The 21,589-nt window shown below is 35.2% G+C and overlaps 1 protein-coding gene across 1 annotated transcript; it reads right to left on the reverse strand.

Annotated features, from left to right (window-relative positions):
- Positions 1-18,161: 18,161 nt before the first annotated feature.
- On the reverse strand, positions 18,162-19,754 carry LOC145805490 (secreted RxLR effector protein 161-like). The gene is made up of 2 exons (XM_082900633.1): positions 19,635-19,754; positions 18,162-18,665 (listed from the first exon to the last, which is right to left on the reverse strand). Exons 1-2 carry the CDS (start codon positions 19,752-19,754, stop codon positions 18,162-18,164), a joined length of 624 nt encoding a protein of 207 aa, XP_082756759.1.
- Between the last annotated feature and the right edge of the window lie 1,835 nt (positions 19,755-21,589).

Raw genomic sequence — 21,589 nt, forward strand, 5'->3', positions numbered from 1 at the left:
TGTTTCATTCAAATAAATGAAATTTATAATTTTTTATTATTTATGTGACTTATTTCAATTACATATTTTTTTGGATTTTTTTTTTTTAAAGATTCTTGGTATTAAAATTTTATAAGATAAGTGATATATAATATTTTTATAGTAATTGAGATCTCTCAACATTTTTTTAGAGAAATTTTAAACTAGAGAAATTCAAGACACAATTTAGTTTGAAATTTTTCTGATTTTTCTGTGTTAAAATTTCTCAATTTCTTTGAGTTGAAATTTCTTTGATTTGTTCAATTTTTCTGATTTTCCTTGTGTTTTGAATTTTTTTTGAGTTAAAATTTCTTTGGTTTGCTTAGGAATTTCTGTATTTTGATCAATTTTCCTTGATTTACTCATAATTTTCTCTATATTTTGATCAAATCAAATAAAATTGAATTACAAAATTGAACAGAGATGAACTCATAAAGAAATCATATTCATATATATATATATCAGTTAATACAACAACAATTGAGCAAAACCCAGCAAAATACAAAAATAATTTCAAATTTTAAAAATTAAAGCCCTAATGTCACGAATCCGAATCCTCGACGGCCCTCCCCTGCCGCCCTCCAAAACGACGTCGTTTTGGAGGTTTTTTTTTTTTTTTCTTTTTCTTTTCTTCTTCTTCTTTCTTTCTTTCTTTCTCTTCTCTCTTTTTGTTGATGGGTTTCGGTTGTTAAGGCCGGTGGCGCCGACCAGGCATCGCAGACAAGTTTGAAGGCTTCGTCGGCATAGGGAAGGTGATTTCGCTGAGGGTTGAGGAGGATCGGCGATGAGGAGCTTCTGCTGCTGATGATGATAAGGAGGAGGACCGGCGAGGAGCTTCTCGGTGATGAGGAGCCACCGCTTCGCCTCCTCTCTACTACTGCTTTTGATGCTGCTGATGATGAGGAGGACCAGCGAGGAGCTTCTCGGCGATGAGGAGCCACTCCGCCTCCTCTTTGTTGCTACTGATGCCGCCGTGAGAGTCCATTTCTGTCACTCTCTCTCTCTGCTTTCTCTCTCTAAATTTGGCAAGAAAAAGAAAAGAAAAGGAAAAAAAAAAACCTCCAAAACGATGTTGTTTTTTAAGACTACAGGGGTGTGTCGCAGGAAAGGGGCACCGAGGATCCGGATTCCTAATGTCACAATCATGCTGGCAATCAGCAATCATAAACTCTATCCTATTTAGCTTGGCTCTGTTTGGCTTCACACTTTTGATGGTTTCACGTGATAAAAAATCAGACAAACAATTGTGTTGTTGCATTCAAGTATCTCTACAAGCTCATCCAAACATCATCTGAAAGAGAGCATAGTTCTTCAACCAAACCACAGTTGAAGACCTGGCTCGATTAAAAGATAGGAGAGAGTGTGTATGATATATAGGTGTGGATGAAAGACTTTATATTACAAAAAAAAAAATACTATGGACTTTTTTCATTACTAAAAGTTAGAGAGAGATGTTAGACTAATTTCTCTATTTTTATGAGGCACATTTTAAATAAAATTTTATTAATTCATATTAGATACTTGGATACGTGAGGAACTAAAAAAATTATAAACTTTATTAATCTATATAATATTTTTTATTTGTTACAAAAGATAACTAGGGGTGTAATTTTGGCCCGTGGCCCGCGGGCGGCCCAAGATGGGCCCGGCCCGTTTAGGCCCGAGACCAAGCCCAACCCGGGCCCTTGGACCAGGACTTGTGCCATCGTTTTGAAGTCTGGCCCGCTTGGGCCGCTCAAGGCTCGCCCAAAAGCCAAACCCACCTGATGCCCAATGTTATTTTTAATGGAAAATAATAAAATTTTGGTGGAAAAAATTTTTAAAAAAAATTAAAAAATTGTTTAGGCCCCCCAAAGCCTGAGCCTAGGCCCAATCCAAGGGGCCTGGCCCACTGGCCCGTCCAAAGCCCGAATACCCCTGAGCCTAGGCTTAGGCATGGACCTAGTTTTCTGGCTCATAGGTCGGGCCCAGCCGATTTTTTAGCGAGAGCCCACAAGGCCCGAATGGATCGGGCCGGGCCAAGCCAAAATTACACCCCTAAAGATAACACACTATCAAGAAGATAGCACAACATTAAAAATGAATTTGTAATTTTTGTATTGTATAAATAAATTGGGGATACATTTATTTTTTTGACTGTCCTTTTTTGCCTTTTTTTTTTGGTTTTTTTGGCTCTATACACTTATTATTTAAAAGTTTGCCCCACACCCATTTGTCTTTTCTCCTCCATCACTAACACACCTATCACCAACCTCCACAACCCTACTACCATTCTTTCACTATTAGTTGTCATATCCTCTATCATTGACTACCCCTAACTTTTATTCTTTCATCTTCCCACCACCTGTAACATTTCTTCAATTCATTCATTTTTTGACCCCTTCCTCTACTCCGTTCTCTCACTATACTCTTCATGTCCTGCCCAATGTCTCCACCCCAACTCTTTCTTTTCCAAACACACCTAGTCCTTCTTTTTTCTACCCAAATGCCTTCATCTAAGCTCCTCATTTCCATCCACTTTGCAACTCAACCCTTTTTGTCTCGCATCTTCTACTACTTCATTTCCCACATTTGCAATTGCTAACACATCTTTTTAAACCATGACTTGTCACCTCCCATTCATAGTTATTGCACGCCTTTACCCCTGACACCCTAAATATGAAAAAAACAGTAAATGGAATGTGTGAAGTAGATATGGTGTATGTGTTGGGAAAAAAATATTTAAATTTTAAGTAAGTGTAGGAAAAAGATGAGAGGTCAAATAGAAGCACCTAAGAAGCCAAGTAGTTACTTATGTTTTTATTTTCTTATTTGGATAGCATTTTGCGCCCATATGTTTGAATTTGAGGATAAAGAGCTAGCTTATTATACGGGATCTGACGCATCTAGCAGAGCAAAACAACATCCTATTTTTTTGGTGGCATCCTTCTGCATTGGCGATGAGTGAAGTGTCGTAATCCCATTCATCATTTTTTATTTACATAAGCCAAAGCCCTCGGGTACAAATGCAAGGAGAATGTGCAGTTGATATAACATCTTGTAGAACATGATTTGATTCTGCAAGCAGTTTAGTACAAACAGAGGAGTTTCAAATAAAAAGTTGGAACTCACTGATGAAAAAGGAAAGAAAAACAAAGCAATGCCAAGAGTTCCGTCAATCTGATGTTCGTCAATAAACGAAGCTCTCTCTTTATCATGTCGTGTCATATGCAACAAAGGATGTGTCTTTTTTCCTTCTCGCGAAGATCATTTTCCTTTCAAGGTAAAATGGCGCATAAAAAAGGGCTAGCGCGTCAAAAGTTCGGTTCCTTCGTGAGAGCTTTCTTTGATCCTTCTACGTTAAGCCCTCCATTGAGGTTATCTCGGTAAACCCGACCGTCTTACTAATTCTGTTCCCCAAACAAGAAGCAATTTCTTTCACTAAATAGGTTACATTTGTAGCAGTCAAAGAATTGCTCTATCCCTGCGGTCACTCTCAAGAGTACGACCAAAGGCCCATCTTCTTACTTAACGAGTTTGTGTCGCATAATGTGACCTTCTTCATATGCAAAAGGAGAAATGAATCTCTTTCTTTTTTCTTTTTTTTTAAACAATGGAATCATGACAATTCTGTATGTGTGTAGTTGCACTTCTTGCTATTTTGCAAGAATGCCTTTAGTAGAAGATTCGATTGGCCTAAAATTAGTTATAAATTCTTATTTTTATATTTTTTTAGAATCTTATATTCATCATGATTCATGGATCTTGTTTTTATAGATCTTGATGAGACTATTAAAAAAAGGGTAAATTACTAATAGATCCTAATAATTAAATTTAATTCTCATTAAGTCCTATTGAAAATAATTCCTAATAAAATCATTATTAAAAATAATTTTTTTGATGATTATTTGTATATATTGCTAAAAATTAATAATTAGTAGCTTTTTTTATCACAATTTTTATAAATTTTTATTAAAACTTACAATTAGTAACGTTTTTTGTGACGAATTTTTCAAATTGTCGCTGAAAGTTACAAATTTGTGACTTTTTTGTGACAATTTTTTTAAACTGTTGCTAAACTTATAATTAGTGACATTTTTGGGACAAAATTTTCAAATTGTTGCTGAAAATTAACAATTGGTGAAATTTTTAATAGTGTCTGACGAAAAACGTTATTAATTCTAACATGACCTATTAGACAATAAGTCCACCTAATAGGACATACACGTAAGTTGCCCTTCAAAATAACAAATTTTATGAAAACATAAAAATTTAGTGAGATTTTTAAAAAATAATCTGGATAAAAGCATACTTTTCAAGCAACCTTTTTGCCTGTTTTTAAAGTTTTGAAATTTTACTATTTTAAGGCATCATAAGTTTTATTTTACATTTTTGTATTTATAAAATTTGATATGTTTATAGCTATTTATCTAATATATTAAACAATCTCCATAATGAGTGTTAAACATAGTAACTATATATTCTGTCCATCATACATACTATATTATATTCATTACCATACATAGGATTATCATACTTAGGTTTCTGTCTCCTATATAAAGGAGTCTTGTATACATTGTTACATTATTATTCAACATAATATTAAACATACACATAATATAATATTTTCTTAGAAATTTTAACAATGAGTATCAAATTATGAAGCACAAAATTTCAATAAAGAAATTATACCATATATTAATTTTATTTCAATCTTTAAACGAATTCAATTTTACACTTATCCATATATATTATACATATACATTTATTTATTTTTGAAGACCTAGACAATACTAATAAGGTAAACGATTTGGCCATGTGTTTTCTTGGGTTTTTTTTTTTTTTTTGTAAAAAATACAATTATGATGATCAAAAATAATTTGAGAATTAACAGATTCTCTTTGGGTTTGGATTTGGATCCTCTTCAACAATGAGTCTGGATCTTCGGCCGCACTATCCTGCGGTAGGAGTGTAAAAATATACCATGGCCCGTGGGCGCCCGAAGCACACCCGCGGCTCAGGGTGGGCCCGGGTCTAAGTCCAGCCTGAGGCCTTAGGCCTGGGCCATCACTTTGAAGCCCGGCACGACCCGTGGACCCAGTGTTATTTTTAATGGAAAATAAAAAAATTTTGATAAAAAAAAATATAAAAAATATAAAAAAATTGTTTAGGCCCGCCCAAGCCTGTCTCAAGCCCAAATACCCCTAGGCCTAGGCCTAGTTTTCTGGCCCCTGGACTGGCTCAGCCCGGCCCGATTTTTGGCAGGAGCCCGCAAGGCCCGACATCGGCCAAGCCGGGCCAAATTATACCCCTACCTTGTGGTCCTCCCTACCATCCTCCAAAACGACGTCGTTTTGGATATATATATACATATATTTTTTCATTTCTTATTTTGCTTCCCCTTTCGTTTTTGAACCCTAGCCTCTGAGACAGAGAGGCACGATCCGAACGAGAGAGAGAGAGAGAGAGAGGACGAAATGAAGAGGCAACGGAAGCAAGGCAAGACGATGAAAGGCGGCGGTGAGGCAGCGAACGGAGAGGCAACGGAGGCAAGGCAAATTGGGATGTTTTGTAGTTGTACAATGATATTTAGCTCCGTTGTGTTGTACTTCTTTGTAAAAATCTGGTCTTTTGTGTTCATTTTTATCTTCTGGCTTGTGAGGGCTAATTGTGCTTTTCCATTTTTATTCAAAATTTTAGATCACAATACAAATAGGTGTTGTGATACATATTTGGCATTATTAGAACTGAGATTACATGTTCTTGGCTTTTTGAATTTTCAAATTTAGAAATTGTAAGCATTGTGGCTCAACTGATCAAGCATTAATTATGGATTATTGGTAACGAAAAATTCATTGATTCATTTTAATAAAAATACATTGAAGTAGAATTGGCTTCATTAATTTTGAGAATTTACAGCCAGTCAATGGTACAATCTGGTCCATTTTAATTTTGGACAAGTATGACAGTGTTTAATTTTCTACTTCTGTGTTTCTAATTTAATAAAGTACCTCTATGCATCCAATTATCAACATTTACCTCTGTGCATCCAATTATCATTCAAACAAAAATAAAGATACGATTGGTAGTTCAAATCTAAACAAGCAAACTATAAGATAGGAGAAAATAAACTTTTTCCATTTCTCTACTTGTCTAGGCAAAAGCTAAAAGGGGCTCTAATGCAAAAATTATCTAAAATGAAATAAACATCAATAACTAGAACCATGGTGAATGTTTAAATATATTGGCTGCTTCTTTACATGGATATATATATATATTAAGTTATTGGCGACTTCTTTACATGGATATATATATATATATAAAGTTATTTATATATATATATATATATGAAAAACCTAAGTGATTAGTGATTAGATCAATATTTAATTGTTTCAATTCCCAACCAATTAAAACTCACAATTTAAATCATCAAGCACGTACGAAAGTAATTTAGATTGTTGTTTCAAAAAACAATGAATCGACACAAATAATTTTTTACATGGAAAAATCATAATTAAAGCACCTTCAATTGTGATAAAAAAAACCATGGGTGAAACGCCACAAATCAGTCAACTACTGAAGAAAGAAAGATTACAAAGATACCAAATAAATTACCAGATTCGCTTCTAATTTGTCTCCGAATCTTCTGTATGTCTTTCACCGCAACCTTCACATAGAATTGATTAGCTTGATATAATCCACAACATCAATTGTCAAATAAACAACTACACACAGCATCAAACTCCTTTGATTACTTTGTGCTTGAATCTTCGGATTCCACCGAAGAAGAATACTCTCAAAGAAAAATCAAACAAACTCCTTGATGTGTGCTTATAAGAACATGAGTTCAAACTCAATCAAACATCAAGGAAAACCAGGAAAAATATTCTCGAAAAAACCCTAAGACCCTTAAAGAAGATTAGGAAAAGTAACCCTAGAGTTGGAGCAACAAGTGAATTTATAGAGGCAGAGATCGCGTGGTTCGCTCGAGCATGGGAATGGACGCTGGAGCGGGAACTCTATATCGCGTGTTCCAAACCAGAGTTCACGCTCGAGCATAAAAACACATCACTCAGTATTTTTGTAGACACGCAAAATACTGTGAGAGTGTAAACTTCGCTCGAGCGTCACTTTGCCCGCTCGAACGGGAAGACTAAAAACTGGAAAATTACAACTCGATTTCAACCTCAATTTTTCCATGGAATTTGACAATAAGGGTCCTAACAATCTCCCCCTTTGTCAAATCCCGGACAAAACTGTTCTAAACAAATTTCCTAACAAACACCCCAAAACACAAACTAGCTAAAATAATCAACTGCCTCAAAAACAAAAAACAAAAGCACTATAAGAACTGAATGCGACGACCACGAACCATGCAATTCTTGAACAATCCACTTAAAGAGACAACCACACAAGCTAAAACTGTGGAACTGGATAAATAGACAAATATATAGATATCTAAAACAAAAGCAACCCAATATCCAAAAACCAAGCATAATCTAGAAATAATAAGGCATGCAACAATATTTCTAACACTAACAAAGTATCTTAATAAGGCATGCATCAAGTATAAACATCCAAAATCCAAAAAATATTCCTAACATCCAAAAAAAAAAAAATATTCCTAACAAAATATTCCTAACAATGCATCCACTCCCCCTTTTTGTCTGGGAGAAAAAAAACCAATATAGAAATCAGTGCAACAAGAGATATATCTGTGCAAGAATAATACTAGCCAAAAATATATCTGTGCAACAAAGATCACTGAGCTGGTGGCTGTGGAGGTGACTGCATCTGGAGAAGAGACAGGATCTGAGACAAATGAGCAGAAGACTGTGCAACGGACTCCTCAATGCGCCTGGATGAGGCCTCCAATGTAGTGAGCCGAGCATCAGCAGTAGTCTCTAGATTCATGAGCCTAGCCTCGAAAGTATCTATTCGGCCCTCAAGATGATTAAATGAGAAACAACAGATCGCTCGAAATGGTGGAGCTGGCTGCGGATAGTACGAACTGGAGGTGGCTGCTCCCCCTTACCAACAGCATCACCGGCAACAGCCGCATCAAACTCAGCCTCCTCTGCCATAGCAGTATCACCTGTACCTGTACCTAAATTACCCACCCCAGCAGGAACCCCCTTAACATGAGATTGACTCTGTGAGACAGTCTTTTTGATGAAAGACTAGGAAGGAGAAACGAATTCATCCTCGTCAAACGAGGGAACCTCAAACTTGGTGAGAAGTCTGTTAATGAGACACCCGTAAGGTAGACCAAGGTTGTTACGCTCAAATGCTGCAACCATTTTTTGAATGATCAACGTGGCAAGGTCAATGGAGGATGGTAAGCAATACAATGAAGGACAAAACCTTGTTCTTGGTTTATTTCTGAGCTATGGGTGGCCACTATAATGTTGGCACACACAATGAGATTAAGTAACCGAAATTGAAGAAGGAGCTCATTTTGCTTGATCAACGAGCCTAAGAGCCATGGATGAGATATACCACATAAAGCAGTGGCCACCTCATTAAAATCACAAGTGGGTCTCACAGGAAAAGAATAGAAAATAGGGAAGACTTTACTAATCCCTAAAAGCTCACGAATGAGATCAGTGGTGACTGTTATAGATTTGTACCAGACTCAAGTCTTGAATGAATGACCAATGTCATCAAGACTTTCCATACACTACTAGAAAATTGACCTTTTGCGTCGATTTTTTTGCAACTGTCTGATTAGCCGTGGCAAAAAAAAAAAAAAAAAAAAAAACCAAAAAGGTTCCTATTTTCTTTCGTTTATTTGCGCCCTTTTCTTAATTTTGCCCTAGCAGGCTCACTCAACTCTCTCTCATTCTTGCTTTTTGTCTCACTCTTGCTCTCACTCACCTGCCAATCATTGTCTGAAGAACTCCACCAGCATGAATCTCTCCCTTGATCTCTCAATCTCTCTGTTTCTGTCTCGATCTCTCTTGATCTCTCAATCTCTTTTTCGCACAATCTCATTCTCTCTCTGTATTTGTGTACACCTTTCGCCGCAATTTGCTCTTTCATCGCAGAGAAACCCTAACTCTGCTAGTAGACCGCACTGAAAAGGTCTCTTGGAGTTCTCAAATACAGTAGAATAAACTCACCTATCATGCATTTCATCTATCTCAAAATTCACTTACATTACACACACAGAGGGACTATCTTTGAGCTTCATTGTGTACAAATCAGGTACCAACTCTCTTCAAATTTCCTCTTTTTTTTTATTCAGTTTGTTTCGATTTGTTTCATATTTGTACTTGATTTGGTTTTGTATCTGAGAATTCCTTTGTTTTTATTTTTTGCACGATAATAATACATTTTTTTGTTGATTTGTTTGTTCTCATTTGAGTTTGAAACTGCGTTTGATCTGGTTTTTTAGATCAGAGTTCTTTGGTTTATTGTGATTAATTTAGTTATCTTTAGATTCAGTATTTGCTCGTCAAATTGATATGGATCACAATCTATCTTATGATTGTAGTTCTTTGTAATTTTATCTAGCGTTAGTCAAATGAAGTTTGAATGGTACGTACTCTTTGAACTACTTGGATTGATCAAATTACTCCACCTTAGATTCAGCAGAGTAAGATTTATCTTCTTTTTTGTAAGTACTCCACCTTTTCATATTTCTTTCATTTTGGTATTAGTTGTTGCTAATAATAATAAATTACTTCAAACTTTTAGCAACTACTTCTACATATTTGAGAATCTGATAGTGCTCTAGGACTCTTCTCAAACTGCATGATATGAGAGATCATGTAAATAAATCTGAGGTTAGTGATTCTTTTTTTTTTTTTTAACAATGAGCTTATTGATTCTGTTCTTGATGTCGTGAGGAAGGAGGTTGAGAATTCTGTCATTTTTTGCCTTTGGCTGAATGTTATTCATCAGGTTTCAAGTAAAGAAGAAGCAATTTTTTCGAAACTTCTTAACTGTCATGCTATTTGGTGCTATTGCTACTCTGATATCCTTTGCCATCATCTCCTTTGGTATGTTCTTGTATCTGCAGTCATTTCTTTTTACTTGTTTTTTTGTCTTTGTTGGGAAAAAAAAAAAGAGCTTAAAAGTGCATAATTATTTGATGAAATATCCATTGGGTGAGAAAACAGAATGCATGTGTACTACTAGATCACTTGCTTTTTCCTTGTCAGGATGACATGGATTAATGGATGTTACTTCCTTATTGGATATGTTTGCACACATAAATGAAACTATTAGACGTCTTGCACTGGTACTACATTCAACTTGTTCTATCATTATCGTAACATAGAAGGAAATGGGGAAATAATATTCCTTATGCAAAATTCTTGTGCTTTCAAAGTCTGATTTCAAGCTTTTATAGGAGGATCCATGGTTTGTTTTGGAAAAATTAGTTTGAGGAATGTGAAAGTGAAATTTACATGATTAGCAGCTTTTAGTTCATATTCAACCCAAATATGCTTGAGTCTGCAAAATCATAAGTTCACAAGTAAATATTGTACTTCTTATATACCTATTTGATGTAGGTATTCTTGGTGAAATATCTTTGACATGTAATTTAAGAATCTAAGCACACCTCATTTTTCATATCATGTTGATCATTTTTGCAATAGCATCCATTTAATTCTTTCTCTAGCTGCAAGCATCACAATGTTTTAATTCTTTCTTCTTTTTTCTCCTGCTACAATGGACTCATTATGCATTTTGGATGTGTGTATGGACTGTCTGGCAGATACTCACTTGAGTGTTTCTATTTGTCTTGATTATCACCTTACATATAGGATTGAGATTTTTCTCTAGTTAATTTATGTGTTGTTTTCTAGTGCATGGTTTCACTAAGTTTTCACCATAACATGAAGGTATGTGTAGATTCAATTTAATTCATTCAAACTGTAGGTGAACAATTTGACAGTAAAATAGGAAATACTTTCTTTATAATTTTCTTTTACTTGCGTATAATGTGGAGTTCTTTTATTCAGTTGCATTATATACTAGGTGGTGTAGCAAGAAATGTTGCCAAGTGCATGTCAAAGCTCGTAACAAAACCTTACATGATAAGTGTTGTTGGACTTGACATGGCAAGTGAATATTTATGTGAGATGTATGCTGCCCTTAGTTTCATATGTATTTCTCCTAATTGGCTTGTGGGACTGCATTACAACAACATATGATTGGTCTTAAAACGATATTGAATTTGTGGGAAAGAAATTTGTCCTTTGTCTAGATATATAAAGTCAATGTTTTGAAGATTGAAAATTATGACTTCGATAACCGTGCTATTTTTTTTCTAATGATGTCCAAACGTGTGCATATACACACATATATTTTAGATATATGCATGTAACTTACCTTCTTCTTTTTGATTCTTGCATTAGACATTAGATTTTACTAGATACATATGAATCTATTCGTTGTCTTGATTTAGATTCAAACTAATAATCCCCTAAGCTAGACCTACTAATGCATCAAAGTTATATCCAACCTTTCTTTCTTTTTCTAATATGAATTATAACTAACTTGTTGACAGGGCTTTGCTAGACTTTTTGTGTTTATTTTATTTTATTTATTTTATTTTTTCTGATTGAGATGAATCTCTAAATATGCCTTTTGGATTCTATAGGAGGCAGCAAATGAAAAGAACAAAATTTACTAATCCTGGAACAAATAGATGTTCTTTTTCTCTAACAGGAAATTTGTTGCTGGAGCATTGGAAATCAGCCGGATTGTCCCTAGATGGTAGACTTCCTAATCTTTTAATATGGTCCTTCATATGTGATGATTACTGTTTTTAGTATTAGTTTGGAGTCATTTGGCCAGATGCATGAATTTTTTCTACCCTATAGTACCAAAATTTGAGTCAAAATATGAATTACTCATGTTGTTTACTATGAAACAAGCTGGTTTTACTCATTTGAGTCTTGGATCAACTATGTACTTTTCTTGCACCATGACTTACTCCATAAATGATATTCATGTTTGACTTACGCGCCACTCTAGCATATTGATCAATTATTCTCTCTGTCAGCTATGTAATTATGCTCACCATGCACATGTTTTAGCTAATGATTCTTTGTTTCTTGTCGAGTATCTAATTAATTTTTTCTTGCATTATTGTTTAATACTCTATGAACTTTATCATATTCAATAATAATTTCCCAAAGGCTTGGCTATTCTGAAATGGAATACAGTGTTGAGTATGTGTGTGTGTGTCACAGGTAGAGAGTAACATGCTTGGTTTTCAAAGGTGAATACTTTGTTTTAGAATACCCATTAGTTATGATATATTGTGTTTTTCCTAAGATAGCATCTTTACAAGTATTATATGGTTAATTCTGGGTCAGAAATTAGCAACCCATCATTGGTGTGTGTATTCATGTTCTATCTGTAAGTTGAGGCTAATTTATAACTCGTTTTCTTTGTTCCAGAATTCATCTAACTTACTTTGCTAAAATTTTGATTGTAGGTTGGCTGAATGTTGTCATCATGAGAAGTATATTGATTAGTAATGGTGGCTTATAATTTTAGTAGTATGTTGTTTTCCCATTCTCACTATTAGACCTTTTTCAGGGTGAGCTTATTGGCCTATAGCCCTTTGGCAATGGGCATACTTTTTGGAAAGTGTTTCTCACCTGATGGGGGTCCAGCTGATGCTCATTTGAATTTTTTTGAAGGTTAAACACCAACTTGTTTAAATCTTGTAACTTGCTAATGAATATATCTCGTTGCTCCATTTCTTTTGCCTAGGGAGGTAGTCAGAAGGGAAGTCCTGATACAACCTATCCAACACTATTGTAAAAAAAGCTACCAAAGTAAGCAAATTCTTCACTCTGAGTATATGATTTATTTTGGTAGCAACTCAAAATTGAGGTACGAAGGGTACAATATATTCTTCTTGAAATTGTGAAGCATTCAACTATGATAAAAAATTGGAAAAGATGATAATTACCAACATGCTGGAATCTTTGATTAAGCTCAAGACTATTTGTACTAATACTTTATGCATGCTTAATTTATTTTTTTTGCAGTCATATATTCACACACACACACACACACACACACTTGTTTGCTTGGATATATGAGGTTACTACTATAGTGGTTGTTTTCTTCCCTATATATGAAGTATCCACTTATATGGCTAAATGACACAAGGTAATCAATCTTAAGTGAAGGTAATTACCTTCTTTTTTCTTTTCTTTAAAAAAAATAAAAAAATTAGAACAATTTATTTTTTTGGTAATCTTTATTATGATTATGATGGCTGGTTTTGTTGATAATCTTTCAATGGAATAGACACTTTTGGGTCCTTGGAATAGACACTTCGTTGGAATGGGAGTCTAGTATTTCATACAAATCTATGGAATTAGGATTGCTTGAATCTCAAATTCTGAATGCAAATTGGGATACTTGGTAGTTATTTTATAGGTATATATATATTGAAATTGTAAATGGCACTTGGGTTGTGTTCTGACTGTTTATTTTGGTTTTCATAATTTCTTTGCAATGTTTATTAAGTTTTCATTATTTCTTTGCAACCTCTGTCTTTTTCTCTGCTCTGCTTGAGGCTTTATATCTAAAGAAAGATTTAGAAATTGGATACGTGTGTTCTGATCTATTCCCCCTCATAATGTGTATTGATCAGGTACATGCTTGGATTTAAGAAGCATATATATCCATGGTAACAATTGGAACGTGACCGGTATCTTGTACAGTGATGAACACCAGCATTTTAGATTTTGACTTTACTGGCTAGCATTCTATCTTGATTGTTTTTTTTTTTTTCATGAAAGAACTTTTCCTAAGTTTTTAGTTGTAATAAATTTCACATATGGTTCCAATTTTGATACTCAAATGGAATGTCTGATTAAACTACAATGCTATACGGTTTGAATTCTTGTTATTGATATTCCTAGATTACTTAATGTTCCACTTTTATGCTTCTTGTTTTGTTTTTTTCGTATTTTTTTTTTTGTTTTTTTTGTGACGGTAACAAGATGGTCGCCAAAAATCATGTCATTTTTCTTTGTTTTTTGCGACGGCAAAATAGCGGTCGCCATAAATAGTTTAGGTGGTCGCGAATAATTTGCGACCGTTATTTTGCCGTCGCAAAAAGTATTCACCACCCCCACATTTGCTACCTCCATTTGCCGTCGCATGGGCCGTTGCAAAAGGTTTTTTGCGACTGTTTTTTATTATTTGCAATGGTTTATAATGGTCGCAAAAAATACTTTTTTTAGTAGTGATATTACAGTAAAATTCTTTAACCCAACTGAGATTTTGAGGACCCGAGAAGGAAAGTACCAACTTCCCACCCAGAGGATCAAACAGTGGACGGATATGGATGGACTCAAAGGTGTTTGGAAGAACATTTTGTTCGAGATGAACAGTGCGAGAATGATAGGACTCTCTAAACAATTTGGCTTTATCAGCCGAGGGAAACCGATCTAAGTTAAAGGAGGGTCGAGTGGCAGTGGACTTCTTTCGCTTAGAAGAAGACATGACTAAACCAAGAATAAACCAAAAGAATAATCACCAATCCCCCAACCCAAGACAAAAATTAAAACCAAAAGAGAGAAAAGAAAACAGAGAAACAAAACATTAGTAGCACATTTAAATCTAGCAACATTAGACAGTCAAATAGTGGTATGAATCAATATGACCATCGCAAAACAATCACAATAGAATAGAATGCATCAGAGATAAGTCAAGGTAAACATAGTAGCCATACCCAAAGAAACACACAAATCCAATGAAAAGCAACAGAATATTAGACAATGATATTCCTTAACCCAACTCAGTATTCCAAAGACTCAATATTCCATAACAAGATTCACAACACCAACAAGACCCAAACATTACGAACATGAGTGAAGGATGAAACATGAGAGGAATAAACTACAACTAAAAATAAATTGTGACATTCTGAACGTTTAATTAAATACAACATAAATATTTATAGTTAAATATAATTATGGTTGTATGTGATGATATATTATTAAATAAATAAATATAGAAATCCAATTTGGCGTTGGGTTATCAATATGTGATTAATTAAAGATTATTATTTGAGACCAAATTAACACATTTATGAAATTATAATACTAGTTGAATCAAATTAAAGTTAAAAATAGTAAATAAATAATAATATTGATAACAAGAGTAATAATAATAATCTGTAAAGTAACATAAATAATTAATTTTACAATGATAAATGATAAGGTGTAATTTAATTTACATTAGGAACACTAGAAAATTAAGCACCAAAACAAATAAATAAATAAATAAAAAGAAAAGAAAATTAGTAATCTATTATTTGGCCCAGCAAATTCTTAGTAATATCGGCCCAAACAATGCCTTGACAATGGCCCAAGTATATGTATTTAAGAGGCATCTATACTTATCCTAAAAGATTCAAATCTCTGATTCAAATCTATAATTTAAATTCAAATCTATTAGCATAATAATGGCCCTCCATAGAGAGGTTACGTGTCACCCAACCAAGGCTCAGTTAGTAGTATAAAACAAGTAAGAGTGTTTGTGAACGAAAGAAAGAAAGAAAAACGAGAGAGAGGTACGTGAATACTGGAGTAAGGAGCTTATAGTAAAAAAAAGTTGTGATAGTGGAGAAAGGTTAAGGGTCAATAGTAAGGTGAGTTATATTATATTTTGAGTTACCATAATGCATTTTATGTATGTTTTAACTTACCATAACCTATTTTATACAAGTTATGTTTTATAAACTATTATAAATTATATAAACATTTCAGTTACGTGGTTTAATTTCTGAACCCTATTTGTTAAAATGAAACCCATAGATATGTTTGTTTATATTTTAAAAAATATTTGACTATAACCTTATAAACAATTATGTTTTGTAAGTACCATCACGGGAGTCCCACGCCTTGGGGGACTTAAATAACCATTGGCCTCTGTTTGGCCACTTCGTGGTCCTCTATTTGTCATGGATCCATCGACCTCTGTTCTGATTGTCACTTCAGCGACCTCTGTTATGTTCTGTACCGTGGTTATGGTTATTTATTTACATAATTTCGATATTTCAGTTTCTGCTACTTAAATAATTTATTTACCAAATTGAGTTATGTAAATAGTTTGGCTTAACTAACTATCCATGGTTATTTTGTATTCCCTATACTTTTGGTATAATATTTCTCACTCTGCTGTGTGTTTATAGCTGTTACCCTTTCACGTGACGAGATGTAGGGGAAACTCATAATCCCACAAAATGGAACCCGCAAATGGATTGTTGTTGAACTATTTTTTTTTTATCTTTCTTTTTTGTTATTTTTGCTCCCTTTTTGTGCTACTCAAGGCCGGTCACTGATTAATAAAATAACCAGAGCCCTATAGATGTATTTTCTTTTTCTTAAATAGTAAAATGAAGTAAAATTTCTGTTTACTTATTTTAATTTTTGCTTGCGCAGTTTAATTTGCTACAAATAAAATAAGTTAGTAAGTTGCGATTCCAACTCTAAGCCCCTGGGGTTGGGTCGTGACATAAATAAACAGAAGAATAGAGGTGAAATCAAAGAGAAACCAACCTTAGATGCTTAAGAAGAACAAGAATCACCAATTAACAATCCAACGAAGGACAAAGCACTGAATCGCCAAGAAGCCCTAGGCGTAAGATTGAATTTGGGGAAAAAATGAACTGAAGAGATGAGGGAATAAGTTTTATCTTAAACCAGTACGCTCGAGCGTGGGTTTTAACGCTCGAGCATGAGCCAAAACATGCGTGGCTATGCTCGAACACGAAAATGGATGCTCGAGCGCCAAAAACGACCTCATAGAACTACAAAACTTTGCACAAAATACTGGATTAATGAAATCCACGCTCGAGCGTGAGAATTTCCGCTTGAGCGGGACAAAACAACCCTGAACCTCAAAATAACCCCTTTATTTTTGTTAAATAAATGAATGAAAAGAAACAAAACAACTCAACCAGAGAAGTGTGACTTGTAAATAAGAGGGGAGTAAGATTTCAAGACTGTGACATTGAGATGAGATTATCCACAATCCATACAGCTTGTAAACTTGTACATTTTGAAATTATGAACCACAAGATCATGAGCAAATCAAATAATATTCAATCAATGATCATAAGCAACATGAGAATGCATAACTCAAAAACAAACATGAGAGCTCACAAAAAGAATGTGTGTGTGTGCAATCCTTAGAGGCCACAGAGCTAGAGTTAATCCCCGTAGTGATTGCATGGCTGGACCTCCGGCAAGAGTAATGAAACAATCACAGAGAAAAGTCCAACAACTAGAAATCAAGGAGTATTTGTTGAGTAAGCGTGGAGGCTCCCCCTCAGTCAATGAGTTCTCTTTTATTTTTCATCATGAGACTTTTCTTTTCTGTGGGCACTCACTGGTGGCTTGCATGCTCAAGAGTATGGAGACCAAACCAGAGAAGCATGAAATCAAGAAAGGATGGCCCGGTTGGTGCCTCTAAGATAGACTTTTCCTAATGCCCGGATTTCAATGAGCTGATGGAGGAACAGTGAAAGTGAAAAAATGATGGTAGATGGTTAAGAGACTCAACATCACCCATGATATACCAGAATAGGTCAATTCCTCCAATAATACAAAAGATACACTGTTAGTGGTCCATAGAGAAATTTGATCACTTGTGCAGAAACCCCTGCAATAGTTTATCTCAAGAATGTGTACAGAATAAGGTCATGAAGTCAATGAGCAAGAGCATTCAGAATGAGCTATGAACAATGAAAAATGAAATCTAGCACACAGTATAAGAGGAGTTCATATTTTTCTAAATGCAGGGATGACAGGAATCAATGAGAATGAGATTATAGCATCCAAGTATACAGAAAAGCAATCACTCACACCCTCTCCAGTAACATATAACATCCTAACAACTGAGCACTACACCCAAGGTCTTTCTAAGGAACTCAACCCTAAGAAGATCAAAGGGTTTTGTAAAAATATTAACTTTTTGGTGCTCAGTGGGTATATGTTCAAGTACAACAAGGCCTTCTTCCACTAACTCTCGGATAAAATGATAACGAATGTCAATGTGTTTGGTATGAGAGTGTTGGATAGGATTTTTAAAAATGTTAATGGCACTTGTGTTATCACAAAAAAAGTGAGAGTGTTCTGGTCTATTCCATAATCGTGAAGTATTTGCTTCATCTATAGCATTTGTGCACAACAACTCCCTGCAGCAATGTATTCAGCCTCAGTGGTCGAAAGAGAAATGGCATTTTTCTTTTTGCTATGCCAGGCAACCAAATTATTCCCAAAATAAAAACACTTCCCAGATGTACTCTTATGATCATCAGCACACCTTGCCCAGTCGGCATCAGAAAAACTAGTGATTTCGGCTGCAGTGTCGGTCAAGAACCAAATCCCATAACCCAATGTCCCATTCACATACTTAATGATACGTTTGACAGTAATCAGATGAGACTCTTTAGGACAAGCTTGGTAAAGGGCACAAACACCAACACTAAATGAAATGTTAGGACGACTGGCAGTGAGGTACAAGAGACTCCCTATCATACTCCTATATAGGTTGGGATCAACATCAGTACCAGATGAGTCTTTGGAAAGGTGAAGAGTGGTGCTCATGGGAGTGCGAGCATGTTTGGCCGACTCAAGACCGAACTTTGAGACAAGGTTTTTGGCATACTTAGTCTGAGAAACAAACATACCCGAAGAAGACTGTTTAATTTGAAGACCTAAAAAGTAAGACAACTCTCCCATCATGCTCATCTCAAACTCATGTGTCATGCGATCCGAAAAATATTTGACAAGATGATCAGCAGTGGATCCAAACACAACATCATCAACATAAATCTGTGCAACAAGAATATGAGACTTAGTATGTTTCACAAAGTCCACACTACCCCTTTGAAAATCATTATCAAGTAAGGAGGTAGTAAGTCTATCATACCAAGCCCAAGGGGCTTGTTTCAACCCATACAAAGCCTTGTCTAACTTGTAGACATGGTTTGGACATTTAGGGTCCTCAAACCCTTTTGATTGCTCAACATAAGCCTCTTCTTTCAAGTACCCATTCAGAAAGACTCTTTTAACATCCATTTGAAACAGTTTGAAATTAAGAAACCATGCAACACCAAGTAAAATACGAATAGATTCGAGACGTGCAACTGGGGAAAACATCTCATCATAGTCAACACCCTCTACTTGTGTGTAGCCTTGAGCAACCAACCTAGCTTTATTTCTAACCACAGTACCATTCTCATCAAATTTATTTTTAAAGATCCACTTGGTACTTATAACATTCAAGTTTCTAGGTCTAGGAATAAGAGTCTAAACATTGTTACGTTCAAATTGACCTAGTTTTTTATGCATAGCATTAACCTAACTATCGCCTAGTAAGGCCTCTTTTATATTCTTAGGTTCAATTAATGAAACATAACATATATGAGATACCTCATCCCGAATTTGTCTTCGGGTTTCCATTCGATCCGAAACACTTCCAATCACCTGTTGAGCTGAATGATTCAGTTTCACCCTTGCTGATGGTTTGAACTTTGGGCTTGTGGTGACTGAAGCATCAGAAGTAGTGTCTCTCTGTGCACTCTTTGGACTCTGACTTACTTGAGAAGTTGGTGCTGTTTCAACTTTTTGTGCTTAGACCTCAGCATCTCTCTGACTTTGTGGTTCAGTATCCAAAATTGGAGACTCGCCATTATCTTCCTCATTTGTTGCTGAAGTAGGAGAACTTGTGTCATCTATGATGACATTGATCGATTCCATTAAAGATGAAGTTTGCGGGTTATAGACTCGAAAAGCCCTACTAGTGGTTGAATACCCTAGAAAAATATTTTCATCACTTCAGGAGTCAAATTTGCCCCACGGCTCTCTATCTTTGAAAATGTAACACTTACTCTCAAAAGTTTTGAAGTATTTTACATTAGGTTTCAATCCCTTCCACAATTCATATGGAGTTTGTAAAGTGCCGGGCCTTAAATACACACGATTTATGACATAAACCACGGTATTTAGGACTTCAGCCTAAAACTTTGGAGGAACTTTCTTACTAAAGAGCATGACCCTAGCCATTTCTTGAACAACCCTGTTCTTCCTCTCAACAACTCCATTTTGTTGTGGAGTAATAGGTGCAGAAAATTCATGCTTAATTCCATGCATATCACAAAAATCTGAAAATGAACTGTTTTCAAACTCACGACCATGATCAGTTCAGATTTTTATGATATGCCCAATAGAGACACCCTGTTCATTTTGGATTTTAAGGACTAAGGCCTGAAAAACATCAAACATATCAGATTTTTTCTCTTAAAAAATTTACCCATAAAAAACGAGTAAAATCATCAACAGTTAAAAAAATGTATCTTTTACCTCCAATACTTTCAGTGCAAGTAGGTCCCATTAGATCCATATGAACCAATTCAAGAGGACGTTTGGTTGTAAAGCTGTTCACCTTTTTATAAGGGGCACGGGTTTGCTTTCCAAGTTGACATGGTCCACACACATGGTTCAGATTCTTACCCAGTTTAGGTATGCCTCTCACAAGCTCTTTGTTGGCTATCTTAGTTAGGTCTTTGAAATTCATGTGACCTAATCTTTGATGCTACAGATCAATGTTACTAATGATGGCTGAGTGGCAAGTCAAGTCATTAGTTGTAACAATTTCGTAGCAGTTATTAGATGTGCGAACCCCATGCGTGACAGTATTTCCCTTTTTATTCAAAATTTCACATTTATTTTTTTGAAAACAATACTTCATGATAAGAATCACACATTTGACTTATACTCAAAAGATTTTCTTAAAGGCCATCGACAAGTAATGCGTTTTTAAGCTTGGGAAGACCAACCACACTTATAGAGCCCTTACCAATGACTCTAGAAGTGCCACCATCTCTAAAGGTAACAATTCCACCTTTATATTTTTCAAGAGAGGTGAAGTAGGATTTGTCACCTGACATGTGACGAGAGCACCCACGATCAAGGTACCACATGTGTGAGTCACGTGCTTTTAGAGCAATGTGAAAAACTAAACGAGTCAAATCATCTTTTCTCACCCATATCTTTTTGGTCTTAACAAAATCAGGATTGGTGGTCTTGGTAAATATCTTAGCGTTGTGAATACCCTCATGTATCTTGGTGTTCCGCCTAGACATGTAAGGTTGTCTCCTAACTCAAAAAGTATTAGAATTTCTACCCTTTTGAGACACCTTACCAAACAATTCAAAGCAATAAGGACGAATGTGGCTATACCTACCATAATGATGACAAACAAAAACAGGTTTTACCTCCCTTTTGTTGATCTTACCCCCATTCGGCAAACGAAGAGGGGGATTACCCTGGTGAACCTTTAGTTTTCCTTTTTCTTGAGTTTTCAGGTCATGAGATGTAGAGGCCTGTCCCTTGTGGGTTGTCGTATTACCATAGCCCAGCACATTTTTGTCACAACCCATTTGTTGAGACCCGAGGATGTCTTCTAATGACTTGGAACCTTTGTTCCACATGGCAATTATGGCTCTAGCAATTCTGAGTTCTTCATCTTTATGACAAACTATCTTTTCCAATGTAGCTTGTGATATCTCAAGACTTTCAATCTTGTCTTCATA

This window comes from Camellia sinensis, chromosome 13 (genome assembly GCF_055761805.1).
Source record: "Camellia sinensis isolate YWXY chromosome 13, ASM5576180v1, whole genome shotgun sequence".
NCBI lineage: Eukaryota > Viridiplantae > Streptophyta > Magnoliopsida > Ericales > Theaceae > Camellia > Camellia sinensis.